The sequence below is a fragment of the Oryzias latipes genome, chromosome 17 (assembly GCF_053564925.1).
Source record: "Oryzias latipes strain Hd-rR chromosome 17, Olatipes_Hd-rR_3.1".
Lineage (NCBI taxonomy): Eukaryota > Metazoa > Chordata > Actinopteri > Beloniformes > Adrianichthyidae > Oryzias > Oryzias latipes.
The window spans coordinates 18,876,919-18,890,152 of NC_136253.1; the positions used below are offsets into that span (position 1 = coordinate 18,876,919).

At 41.0% G+C, this 13,234-nt stretch overlaps 1 protein-coding gene and 1 non-coding gene across 3 annotated transcripts; both read left to right on the top strand.

The window, feature by feature from the left end:
- Positions 1-1,761: 1,761 nt before the first annotated feature.
- Positions 1,762-7,044, top strand: pfn2a (profilin 2a). Of its 2 annotated transcripts, none has more exons than XM_011486403.4 (3): positions 1,762-2,180; positions 3,211-3,403; positions 5,401-7,044. In XM_011486403.4, exons 1-3 carry the CDS (start codon positions 2,052-2,054, stop codon positions 5,496-5,498), a joined length of 420 nt encoding a protein of 139 aa, XP_011484705.1. In that variant the 5' UTR covers positions 1,762-2,051; the 3' UTR covers positions 5,499-7,044. The 2 variants fall into 2 exon arrangements, with proteins under 2 accessions (XP_011484705.1, XP_011484706.1); XM_011486404.4 differs by having other exon boundaries at positions 1,845-2,180; positions 5,054-7,044.
- A 1,435-nt stretch (positions 7,045-8,479) lies between these two features.
- On the top strand, positions 8,480-13,134 carry LOC101166745 (uncharacterized). Its single transcript, XR_013650613.1, has 7 exons — positions 8,480-8,925; positions 9,025-9,189; positions 9,276-9,397; positions 9,468-9,633; positions 9,722-9,837; positions 10,091-12,974; positions 13,052-13,134. It is a non-coding gene; the product is annotated as an uncharacterized LOC101166745 (transcript).
- Positions 13,135-13,234: the final 100 nt, after the last annotated feature.

Below are 13,234 nucleotides of genomic sequence, written 5' to 3' on the forward strand. Positions count from 1 at the left end.
GGCCTTGAGTTTGACACTTGTGCTCTAAACTGTTTATAGGTGTGAATGTGAGTGTGCATGGGTGTGTGATTGTGGCCCTGCGACAGACTGGGGACCTGTCCAGGAAGTCCCCTGCCTTCGCTCCCAAGTGGCCGGGATAGGCTCCAGCAGCCCTGTGACCCCAAAAGGGATAAAACGGATCAGAAGATGAATGAATGTATGTGTGTATCAGTATTTACTACTGATGGCAAAACGGAGGAAGAAGCGCTGCTCAGTCTGCCGTGTGATGCGTTCAAGACTGCGCTTAAACGGGCATTCTTGACCACGCTTTTAGCGTAAGGTTTTCCCACTGGACTGTCGCTACCCAATATAAATATAAATAGCATGCGCACTCAGAGCCTGAAGAGGCTTGGTGCAAACAGTCAAAGCGGTGCAAATCTCATGAATCTTGCTCCAGGCTTTTTCTTTCACAGCTGTATTCCGATGTATGAAAGACTTGGTGTCAAAAAATTCCGGCCAGTACAAACTGCAATTATTCATTTCTCCTCCATGATCACTTTTGAAATGATTGACACTTGAGTGCTTTGAAAAGGACGCTACTCATACATCACTACCAAATCCAAGTCTCTGATAGGCCAAAGTTCAACTGGTTTAACTAATGTGTGTTCAATGGCCTCGTATTCTGCAGACTTAGCCCTTTAACTACCCAACTAAGACAAAATAGATCAAATAAAAGAAAAAATTCTGCTTCTTATTGTATTGGGGGAGTAACGCACAAAATCAGCTTTTTCAATACTAGATTTTCTAAATGTGCCTCACTGTTTGGTAGATGAGTGAATGTAAGAGGTTGGAACACTGAAGCCTGAAGCACTCAGACACATTTACATGGACTTTTCATTGACAGTGCTGGCTTGAACACATGCTGCCAAGCCTAGTGTGAAGGTAGTGTTCGTTTGGCGGAATTGTTCCAAAGCGGCACACAGGAGGAAGAATTCAAATGAATTTAGTGACTTGAAATTATGTAAAAAGTTTAGTTGTCTTTTCAGCATGTTCTTTATGATTTAGTTATCCATATAATTCATCAGAATTGATAATTCCTTGACTTTCATTCATTCTATTTTATTCATACGTATTTAGTATTTAACTATTTCTGTACATATTGTACATTTTTTTGTTTAGAGATGTGAGTCACAGTATTTTTATTTTATTTATCTTCATCACTCCAAGGCTGCTGCAATTTCATTGTATCATCATGTACAATGACAATAAAAGGATTCTGATTCTATTCCATTGTTGTGATTCTTGCATTCAGTTTAAAAATTGGGACTGTTTTTTTTAAATTGCTTGTTATGCAGCTTTTGGCTGCTGCAACATATAGTCCGGAAAATATGGTAGATACTTGTTTTTTAGAGTTCAGTTTATCCATTCTTAACTACGAATATAAAGCAATTTTATTCTGTTAAGCTCTACTATTCTTACCTTGCAGGTTTTTGTTATTATGGTCAGATTTATTTATTAATTAATTTTTGGCATTCTAGAATGACACATTATACTTTCCCTAGATTATTTTAAGAACTTTTTATTTTAAAATCAGATTGTTATAAATTGAATGTCTTTAATTATGGCTGGATTTGTGTCGGTGTTTTGCATCAAAAATTGATTTAAGAAAAAAAAAAGACCATAAAATGTCGACACTTTTGCAATCTTAGCACATGGTGGTACAATAATGGAAAACCAGTGGAAATGGAATAAAATGCTGAAACATGAAATCAGTGCTTCTCCACTGGTGTGGGTGTAACGCGGTGTTCCTGCCCGGCTCAGATGAGAAATCCGTCTTTTATTCCGCCGCATGCAGCCATAAAAGCGCCGGCAGCTCATTGTGCGGAGTGATCTGATACGGACTACACCCAGCCGCCGCCTCACTGCCCCAGCCTTCGCGGTGGTCAGCGTTGAAGTGTGGGTTGGAGACTGAAATCGCGCCGCGGTTCTTCTTCCCTCCTCTGTCTGTCTCTTTGGCAAGCTTGCCTTAGCAAGTGTAGTTTATTTTTAAGTGTAGCATTAATTCACTGAGCATGTCTTGGCAAAGCTACGTGGAAAACCTGATGGCCGATGGCAGCTGTCAGGATAGCGCCATTGTTGGGTATACGGACGCCAAATATGTTTGGGCAGCTCATCCTGGTGGGACTTTCAACAACATCTCGGTAAGGAGGGAAGGTGGGATAACGAGGATGCTGGTGTGGGGCTGTTAAACGCTGTCTTTCCCAGATTCTTATTCCCAGACTAAACAGCGACAAAACCGCTACCTCGCGGGCTAACGGTCCCGAATTAGCTCAGCAGGCTAGCTAGCATGTCGGTGGCCTGTGTGTCTGCATACTTCGAAGAAGAAAAAAAAACCGTTAGATGATTAAACCTCTGCGGTTTAGGCAAATCATCTGTGAGCGTATCTCAAATTTATTTGGGGGAATTAATAAACTTAATTAGTATTGCTAATTGTTCATGCTAATTTAAAAAAGCGGCTAGTTGGTTGGAAAGGAGCGTGCATGCTTTTGTGTGCCTCACACACACAGCTAAGCTGCTTTACCGGCTACCTGAGGTTGGAAAAAGACCTAGTCCGGCGTCTGTGTGATCAGACTGGACGACAAAAATAGCCTTAGCAACACAATATGCCGGTCAAAAAAACCTTTTTATCACTATAAGCTATAGGTTTTATTTTAATTCATTTGTGAGGGTGGCGTTAGGGCTGCAGCGAGACGCTGACGTCACATTACTTCCGTTGCTGGCCTTCACGACTGCCCGGTTATGGATAAGGGGCGAGAGCTGCTGCAGGGGATTTGGACTAAGATCTGCAGGCTGGCAGTAATTCACAAAGCTATTGTGCTATGCTTTTTATTCTTATACATTTAGATTTTTTAAAGTTTTGTATTTGAGGAATAATAAAAATGTTTCTTGATGCTTGTAAATGTACAGAATGTAGTCAATTTCTAAATATTAACTTTTTTTTCTTTAACTATTTGGACACAGTTTATGCCATAAAGTTTTGTATAAACTTTATACATTTAAGAGAATGTAGTCATTGGTTGCTTCTGGAGATGGAGGAATGAGTCGATAGATGGATAGATATATATATACACACACACACAGTCAATCAATTCAACTACTGTACCTCTTCTTTGTCACACAATTTGTCAATAATGTGTCCTTTTGTGTTATTTATTTGTGATTTTTCTCCAGTCTCAAGAAATTGATGTGCTTGTGGGCAAAGACAGAGAGACCTTTTACACCAGCGGGCTGACTCTGGGCTCAAAGAAGTGTTCGGTGCTGCGCGACAGTCTGCAGGACGAGGGCGACTGGACGATGGACATCAGGACAAAGAGCCAAGGAGGAGAACCGACATACAATATTTCTGTTGGGAGAGCAGGAAAAGGTAATTCCACCATCACAGTGTCCTCCATTTATCAACCTGCTCTTCCCATTCTTCCATTGTTTTTGTTATGTGATGTTTTGGCTGTATGAAGGGAGATTTTCTTTTTTTTTCTTCTTCAGATTTCTGTTACAAATTTCAAAATGAGTCTAAAGACTACATAGAAGGAACCTATTTGTTTGTCTCTCCCGGAGCGTAAAAGTTTGCCTGCACTACCTAGTTTAAGCCCAGCTTATTGATTTGCAACATCTTAGTATCCAAGTGATTAAAAAAGTTTAAACAAAAATATAGACAATATAAGTCATCTGTGAGGATTATTTTTTATTTTAAATATTCATCACCCTTAAAGAATTAAAGGGTGGCGATAACAGCTTTTGCTTCACAATAAGATTGATGTTTGCTAAATATATAGTGACTTTTACAGGCTGAGCTTTGATGGTAATGAGCTATAGCTGCATTTCATAACTCATCTGTTGGTTTTTAATCAAGTTTTCCAAAGCAAAAGACAAAATTGGTAGCCTGGGCTTAAACATGTGCTCTTACTTTATGCCATTTTAAGATTTGGGAGATGGATACAACAAATACTGGTGATCCATTGAGTTAGGTTGGTTTAGTAAACCAATTGCTATTTAAGAAGAACCAAACCTGGAAAAGTCTCCAGCTCCACGAAGTTTATTACTGTCCAAGTAATCTGCACAAGTGATTTCTACAGTTTTAGCTGCAAATGCAGAGAACCTCAAAACACTTTAGCTCTTCCATTTTTCCGCTCAGGTTTTGCCATTTTGTTTTCCTCCCTTCCACTTTTTCTTGTTTACCTTCACTTCACTTGCATCTTACTGGAATCACCTGATTGTTTCTAACAGTCTTTGAAAGGCTGCTGTCCTCTATCTGAGTCAATCTCTGCAACTTTACCTGAGAATCTCTGGAAAAGCTTCCAATTTATTCCCGCTTTTCCAGCATCCACCTTTTTCCTTTCTCCCAGGGACACTTGCTACAAGTGCCAGAATCATTATAAGATGGCAGTCAGAATTGTTTCACTTAAAACAAATCTGGTCAGAGACTGAATATTTCACTAACACTTGAATGCTTCCAGCCTGTTAACCCGATTCCATGTGGTTTTGAGAGGCAGACGTTCATAAGCCTATTTAATACAATAGCTTAATGCACATTTATCAATGAAAATTAAAGATGGCAGCTAAGGTTCTATTAAGTCCTATTTTGGGCAGGCTGCCTTTACTCTAAATCCAAGCGAGCAGGGGGCTGGGGGAATAAAAATTCCCCAAAATAAATCTTTTTACAAAGCAAGTTTGAATTAATCCTTTAAATCGATTTATCGCCCAGCCTTAATGGGGGCATCTATGCTTGTGCTGCAGCCCCTCACATCTGTTCTGCACATTTACTCTTTGAATGAGAAGCAATTTGCACACATGTACCAACAGGCTCATCACTCATGTAGCTTTGATGGAAGCCAATGAAAGATGCACTGTCCTGGAAAATCACAGGAAATGTGTGGATGCTGCAGAATTCAGCTGCATCTGACCTTTTGCCCTGCATGGTGGAGAAGCTGTTGCAATGAGCCTTTTGGGGGGTTTACATTTCTTTATCCTTTATTTTTCTTAACTGTCCCCTTTTTTTCTATTTCTTCTCTTTCAGTTTTGGTTCTTGTAATGGGCAAAGAAGGGGTCCATGGAGGCGGCTTGAATAAGAAGGCTTACTCAATGGCAAAATACTTGAGGGATTCAGGGTTTTAATGCTTTTGAGCTTACTTGGGTAAAACTGAGGGACAAAAAAAAAAAGAAGAAAGATTGCTGTTAAGATTTCTCCTTCAAGCAGTCAAATGTCTTGGATACTTTTTAATAGCAATGAAGAGTGGTAAGATACTGTGTCACCTTTGTTCCCCCCCTTACATCCTGAAAGGGGGAGACTTTTGAATTTTGTTCATTTTTCTTTTATTTTTTTTTTTTTTTCTCTCCCCCCCCTCCTTCTCCTGTGTGCTCCAGTAATGGTTTTAGTGATGGGAAAGGAGGCGGTCCATGGTGGAACATTAAACAAGAAAGCACATGCAATGGCTGAGTACCTGAGGAAGTCTGGATATTAAGCAACATCGCCACCTCCTCTACTTAGAAGCTCACTACCTTTCATCATATTGTGTTGACACTACTTTAATGATTAGGTGGCATACATTGTTTCTTTCTACCCAGTCTATTTTTATATGCAGCCTGTAGTTCACTTAACTCTCACTACATTGTTGTCCCTCCCACTTTGTTTAATCTTTGTCTTTTCTTTTTGGCACTACCGTTACAGCATGTTCTATCATATGTTTAACCAAAATGTCTTGTTAAAAACGCTGAAGTATAATAAAAGTTGTAAGCAAAAATTGGACTTCCACAGCTTCAATAATTGTTGTTTGTTATGAAGAGGGGCAAATGTAATGGTGAGGGCTAGGAAATGCTTAAAAAAAAGAAAACGAAAAAACTCCCCATCTCTGTTCTCTCCTAAATGGCATGTGGGGCAGTCAAAAGTTACATGCATGCATATCCTTTAGTGCATCTACTCCCGCTCAACCCCCCCCCCCCCCCCCCCCCCCTTCCAACGGGGATCCGGTGTTCCAACCAAAACCATCTTCTCATCTGCCTCCCATCCTCAAACTTAAGAACCTCCATGGAAAAACCACATGGGTTTTTGTTTTTTTACTTTCACTGTTGGACCTGAATGTGGTCTCAAAGGTGATTGGCGTGGTGTCGGGCTGTCACATCGGCCTTATTGAGATTGTCATACATCACATCTCTCTGTGGACATTCCCCCTGACAGCTGAGAGGTGTCGGTGTTGTCCATCTGTAAATTGTTTTTTTTTTTTTTTTTTTTTTGCTGTCAATCATATTTGTGAGGTCCTCTCCTCCCCTGCCCCCTCTCATTTGGATCAGTTTGCAGTACGAGACATCACTCCCAGTTGATCCCGATTGACAGCTGTTGGCAACACCCATTGACTGTAAATTACTTGCACAACTTCAGATGACTGTAAAACTGCTTCTTTAGACTAAAACCATACACTACTAACTGATTTGTTGCTGACTTCCTGTTCAACTATTAATCAAACGGCATTGTCATTTTACTACAGTATGAATGCATTTTTGACTGTAAACCAAGGCTGCTGGGCTCCACCTCCACCTTGGGGATTTTTTTTTTTTTTTTTGCCTTGTGCTTTAGTCATTTAAAGTGTATTCACATATTGTCATAGTATGGTACTGAAAAGTAAATTTAAAAAGAAAAAAAACCTGTTGCTGTGTTCACTAAACGTATTGAAAATGGTGTTGGTTGGAATTAGAACATTTGTAAAGCTGTCTTGTGAAATTTTGAGAATACCTGTATTCTGTGCCATAAAATCAATATCTAATTTTGTTGCTACTCCAAGTTAGATTTTTTTTCTCATTTTGAAGGAAATTGCTATTAATGGCACTCTCATGAAGGATACTTTGGCATCAGTCATCTCCAGATTTTGTGGGAAATGTACAGAAATAAACAAAAAACACCTGCAGTATTTTGTTTGAGTTGGAAGCTAATGCCACAAAATGTTTGAAAATGCCATGAATTGATGTCTTGTTTACTGACAGATGAAATAAAAAAAATAATGTTCCAACCAGAAATGAATTGAGTGTTTTTGAAACTATAATAAGTGGTACAAATCACAAGAGTTGGGTAGATCATGTAAGTGAAAATAAACTTTGATATTCTAGAGCAGGGGAGTCAAATTCACAATGGGTCAAAATAAAAGCAGTGAAGTAAAGTCATGGGCAAAACTCAGTTTTTATTGTAAAATGAACTTATGTAATGTTTAACCTTTTCATATGGTGTCTTATGTTATATTCTTTTGCCACATTAGCTCCACACAAGACAAACCGGTCTTTCCCTTATAATTCGTGAACAGATAATCTGTCTCCCACCTGTCTTAAAAGCTTCTGTTCATCTTTTGTTTGGTCATTTTTGTGGAGGATGAAATTAATTTGTCCGATGTGGAGCATGGCCGTCAAAAGAAAAAAAAATCATACTAGCAAAGCATTGTGGGATTTGTAGTATTAGTGGGACAGTAAATGCCGTGGCCCAGCTCTAATGCACATTTGATATGATCTCGCAGGCCAATTATAATTACCGGTACACCGGGCCTGAGTTTGACATGTGTTCGAGAGAATAGTTTTTAGATACTGTGTTGATACAGTTGGGAATGACTTCTTATGATGTCCCAGATGTGAAGATGTGCCGCTGTAGATGGACTTGAGTACAAGGACTGTACAAGGCACAGGACATGGGAAGTCAGGGTTCAAATCCCAGGGGATGCAATGAGCCTCAGTGTTTGTCTTTGGGCAAGACCCCTTGTGCTACTGCCTAACTGTGCAGCTGCAAGCCCAGCCCAGATAAAATGAAGGGTTGCACCAGGAAGGGCTTCCGTTGTAATAATCGTTGCCGAACCACTTTTACAAATCAGTGTCCTGTTACTGGGCATGCCTAAAAGTGAACAATGTAAAGGGCATATTACTTTTAAAGGATTCAAATCACACACACTTAGAATAAAATATCAAGCTGTCATTTAATCATTATTCATCTGCTTGTGAATAATAACATCCACCTTAAATATTATATATTAGTTGCAAAATTTGGACGTTTTGCACATGTAATGTGCTATCCTAGGCACTTTAACATTGGGAGTTGGGTCATCTAGACCCACTAGATGATGCGCTAAAACTTTTTTTTTCAATGATTTGTGATCTTCACTGGTCTCCATGGATTACATGAAATCTTTCCACCTTTATCCACCTTTGTCATGGTAGGGAGAACACGTCAATGTCAGGGTGGGGTCATCTAAGATAGCACAAGGGTTAAACAGAAGACTTATTGGAAAGTTCTTAAGATGTAGTCTGTATGTAGGTGAAATGTGCTTGTAATGGTGGATTGTTCTGCTAAAGCTCTTTTAAACCCCTACATGACTTAACAACGTCCTAAATGCACCATTTATATGGTAGGGGAAACTTTATTTAGCAAACAGTCAAAATGTATTTAAGAAAGACTTAGCACTTCTGTCCAAATGTCATCAACAATTGGCAACACCTGCTGCCATCAGGTGTTTGATTAGCTTTAATTGACAGTGGAGTCAGCTCACTTAGGCTCAAACATACTCACTAGAAACAGGTTTGACCTTTTATGAGACACTGCTAAGGCTGTTTGCCTGAGTGCAGTGCTTTTTTTCTTTGCTCTAATGGCGTGTCGAGATAGTGGGGGCAGTATAATTTTACTGTGTTTAGGGCTTTTAGGGTTTGTAACGTCACTTTGCCAATGTACAAGTTTGACAAGGTTAAAGGCACTAGATGAATCAAATGAGAAGTCAACACAAACTCAAAGTGAAGCTGAAAAAAGTCATCAGCACCATGGAAGACTACTGATTGGACTGAAATCCCAGCTTGATGCCAAGCTCAGTAAAACAAATTCCACAAAGGAGGTACTAGAAGATGATGCGGATTACCAAGCTGATATGGGTATGTTGAACATATGTTAAAACTGAGGCTTTTCAACTTGCTTTGCAATAACTTTGCAATACAACTCTTATGGATTAAAAATTTTCTATTTATGTATAGGATGGTGGCAGATAAAGCAATTAGGTGAAGGAATGCAGCAGGAACCACTGGGAATAGAGCGACTTCTTAGAATGGAACCCAAAGTTGAATGCACAGGAGACTCGATGAAACTTCTTGTTCAAGGTGCCACTTCAACCCCTGCAACTCTCCTCTTTGTGGACCGTGGTGAGTGCTCACTCTTGATACACATGTGTGAAATTCTGCTCAGTTTTATTTTCTGCACACATTGTGATACTCCCAATATTCCTCAGGAAGTGACTTATCTCCCTTGTCGCTGTCAAAGTTGCCATCAAGCTGTGGTTACACTGTCAGGTCAACGCGAAGAGATTTGGTCCTAGTTGCTCCTTACAGTGGTTGCTTTGTCTCCATTGAGGTGAGTGTCTTGTTCTAGAAACAAAAACTTACCTGTACATGGTTGGCAATCTCTCCATTTATGGTTGCAGGAGGACAGTTACGTTCTCCCACTACGCTGGTGTGGCCTTCAAGTAAGGATGTCCTGTCCCTTGATGCGACAAATGTCAACTAACCCCCCGATGGTCACCTGTCACAGTGGGGGCATGGTTGTGACAACACAGGGAACAAACTCTGCTGCTAAAATCAGAGTAAATGGTAAATTATTGGCCCAATTAAATACTTGGTGACATGTAAACTTCATTGAGCATATTTTAGTCTAATCTGTTTTTAATTTATTTATTAGTGAACGGAGAATGGGAGCCTCTACTTCAGGCAACAAAAAGATGCATGTTTAGTATTGTCGAACATCCAGATGGTGTGGTCATTTCCATTCGCTATGCCCCATGCATTGTGATGAAGGTATGGTTTTATATCAGGGATGCCCAAATCCCAGCCTCGAGGGCTGGCCTCCTGCTAGTTTTCCCTACCAGGAGGCCAGCCCTTATCTGCGGTTAATTACCTGGAACAGGTGTGTTTAACCATAAAGGAGATTCAATGTCAGGATGGATTTAAGACACTGCCACAGAAGCCTGGATTTGGGGACCCCTGTTTTAGATGGACCTCGACAATTTGAAGGATTATATTTTTGATGCATGTCTTAATTTCTCTGCAGGATGGACTGTACAGACTTGAACTGGCTACAGATCAGGAAAGCAAAATCTCGTGTCCATCACTGTATATGGCTCAACTAGGGCCCACAAAAAGCCCAGCCACAGATGGTCCACAGCAACCTGCTGCTCCTCCTCCTGATCAAAACATGCAACGAATTCCAGGTTTTCCTCAAGACTTGCAAAATCTGAACATCCCCAATCAGAAACCAAAGGAGATGCCTTATCCCCATTTTCCGTATTATAATTTGCATCCAAGTTTCCTTTACCCTCACCATACAAGTCCAGATGCCCCACCTACAGTACAGCCACAAACTCCTTCACTTCCACCAGTTGTTCAAGGTACAAGGAATCCCCATCTTCCTCCTTTTTATCCTCAGTCACATATAAATGTTATGCCCTCAAGGCGGCCATCTGTTACCAAACCACCAGGTAAAGATAAATTGCATCCGGGTCATGTTGCACTCCCACCTGTTTATCCACAAAAACCTACCAGACCACATTCAAGCCAGCACAAGTTTCAACCAAAGCCCTCTCACCCATTTCTTTTCCATCCTCACCATCAATTTCATATTCCCCATTTACAACCAATGGATCCTAAAAAAGTGCCCAAGAAGCCATTGCCATCACATACCGGAGCACATGTGAAACCACAGGCAGAGTACCAGCCTTTTTACTACTACTATCAACAGAAGCCTGATGGGAAGCCTTCTGTCTCTCAGCCGTCACAGCCTGGAGCACCTCCATTTTACCCCTTTCATTTGTACAATCAATCAAAGCCTGACTCATCTTTTGGCCAAATGTACCAACCGTTCTACTTTAACATGTATGGCAAAGAAGATCCACCCTCAAAACAATTTCAGACATCAAAACCGTTGCAGTCTCAAATACCTGGTGGGCAAATGTATCAAATGCTCCATCCCTACAACCAGACAAAACCTTACAGTCAAATGTACCATCCGTACATCCCTTACAACTTGTATAGTCAACAGAAGCCAGCCTCAAAACCGTCTGGGGGTTCTCATCCTCAAACTCATGATCAATATAATCAGTTCTTCTACCCTTACTATGTGTATAACCAACAGAAACAAACTTCCACAGCTGTTCCTCAGTTACCACATCCTAAGCCTTCTCAGGCTCAACAACCACCAAGGCCTCCACCAAGGCCAGCAGTTCAACCTCCTTCAAAACCCTCGGCTCCTCAAAAGCCACAGCCTGGAGCCCCTGATGACCTAGAAAGCCAGCAGATGTGTGTGTACTCTCAACTGGTAGATCAAAGTCGACAACTAAACATGCCAGTTAGTGCTCCGGGGTCGGCAACTGAAGTTGGTCAAGTACTTGGACCATGCCAGCCTTTTAAGATGCCTTCCTCTGAAACAAGTGGTGGAACCCTTGTGGAGAAGCAAATACCAGGTGCAAAACCTCTGCAAGGCCCAATGTTTTATCCTTACCTCTTCTATCCCCTACAGTCCCAGTATGCAACACTTCCTCCAAATACTAATGTTCAACAGATGATTATGTCATTAGGTGACCCAAAACAGCCAGCCTCTCCAGTACAGAGTACTGCTGTTCCTCCACAAGATCCTCAGCTAAGTGGTCAATTTTTGCACCCTGCACACTGCTCTCAGTTTTGCCTGTATGGATACTCAAACTGCTGCCCACAGATCGCATTTCACCAACATCTACATATTGCTCCTGCTAGTCTTGACAAAGATGCACCTTGGTTCTATCCAGGTCTACCACTGATGTCTTTGATGGCATATACTGAGTTTAATAACGGCTTGGAAGCTGCCCCAGTCTCAGAAAAGGTTTCTGAGGGAACAGCATCCCAAAATATGGCGCACAGCAGTTTTGCTCAAGCAGCTCAGTCCCCTCCAAAAATGGATGTAAAACCATCACAGCTCCATCCACCAGATGGCAATCCTACTGCACTACCTGGAAGTGGTCCCAACAAGGCTAAAAATGAGTTGCCATTTGATCCCCTTCTGGGAGAGTCGCTACATCCTTTCTGGACATACTTGTCACAAAATATGGGTGGGCTAAACTTGCAAAGCCCTTCCGTCGGTCATTACAACGATCCCTCTGGATTTTGGTCCGTGGACAAACCAGTAATGCAGTATCAGCCTCATCAGTTTGGTCTGCCGAAGCAGAAACAAAGTCAATATTCAGTTGGAAGTGATCCCTCAAGTCCTGCTTTCGTGCCTTATATCCATCCATCTTTAGCTGCTGCCAAGGAACTTCAGTCATTGAACAAAAGGACTACTGAGCAAAAACGTTATTTACACGACTCCCAACGTGAAATGGAGCAGTTCTTCTCTCCCCACTATATGCCCCAGGATGCACCTGTACCTACTCAAAATGGTTCTGTACCTCTGAACTATTCACAGGCAAAGCTGTTTGAAATATTTTCTAAAAACTTCACAAAGCATGAACAGACTCTGAACTCTCAGCCGCAGAGTTTTGTCTTGCTGCAGCATGGCCCACCAGGTAGGAAGCCTAGCAGTTTAAATGATCCAGTATCTTATGCAGACCTGATTTTTGGTGAAAATCCAGAAAAGCTCAACACTGAAGGAACCATTGATGGTACCACTCTGACTCAGGAGCCCTTGCAGGAAAACATTCAGGAGTTCGAAGGAATGCCTGATCCCTTATTTGAAAATGTCAACTTGATGCCAAGGCTTGATGAACCTGGATTCCAGTTGCCTTTTTCTGCAGCTGACGATCCTCTTCAAGTGCATTCATCTCCTGAACAGTCCCAAACTTCAGCATTATTAAAACCTGATGATCTATGGAAATCTCAAAGACTTTCAGGTTCTAGCCAGATGTTTCCTCCACTCTTTCCAGGAAACATGTTTCAATTTGGCCTTGCAGCTGAACAACCAGCAGTTGGTATGACTGTCTTAATATACTAAATTGATCATACAGAATCAAGTTTTTCTCTAATGAATTGTTTTTTTCTTTTTTAGGAATGAGTAGACCTCCCCATGCAGAACATGAGAAAACGAGATGAGCTGCCTTTATTTTTGAATAAAAGTTACAAACTCTGCAAGCTTGTGTAAGACTAACTTTTTTTTCCCCCCTTTGTAATGTCTACTTTAAATGTTAACATCCGCTTAAATATGAACTTTGCCATTGGGAACCTGTGTTGC

Coding starts and splice junctions, on each gene's coding strand:
- pfn2a (XM_011486403.4), top strand. CDS start 2,052: ATGTCTTGGCAAAGCTACGTGGAAAACCTGATGGCCGATGGCAGCTGT. Junction 2,181..3,210: donor GGACTTTCAACAACATCTCG/GTAAGGAGGGAA, acceptor ATTTTTCTCCAG/TCTCAAGAAATTGATGTGCT. Junction 3,404..5,400: donor TGTTGGGAGAGCAGGAAAAG/GTAATTCCACCA, acceptor TGTGTGCTCCAG/TAATGGTTTTAGTGATGGGA.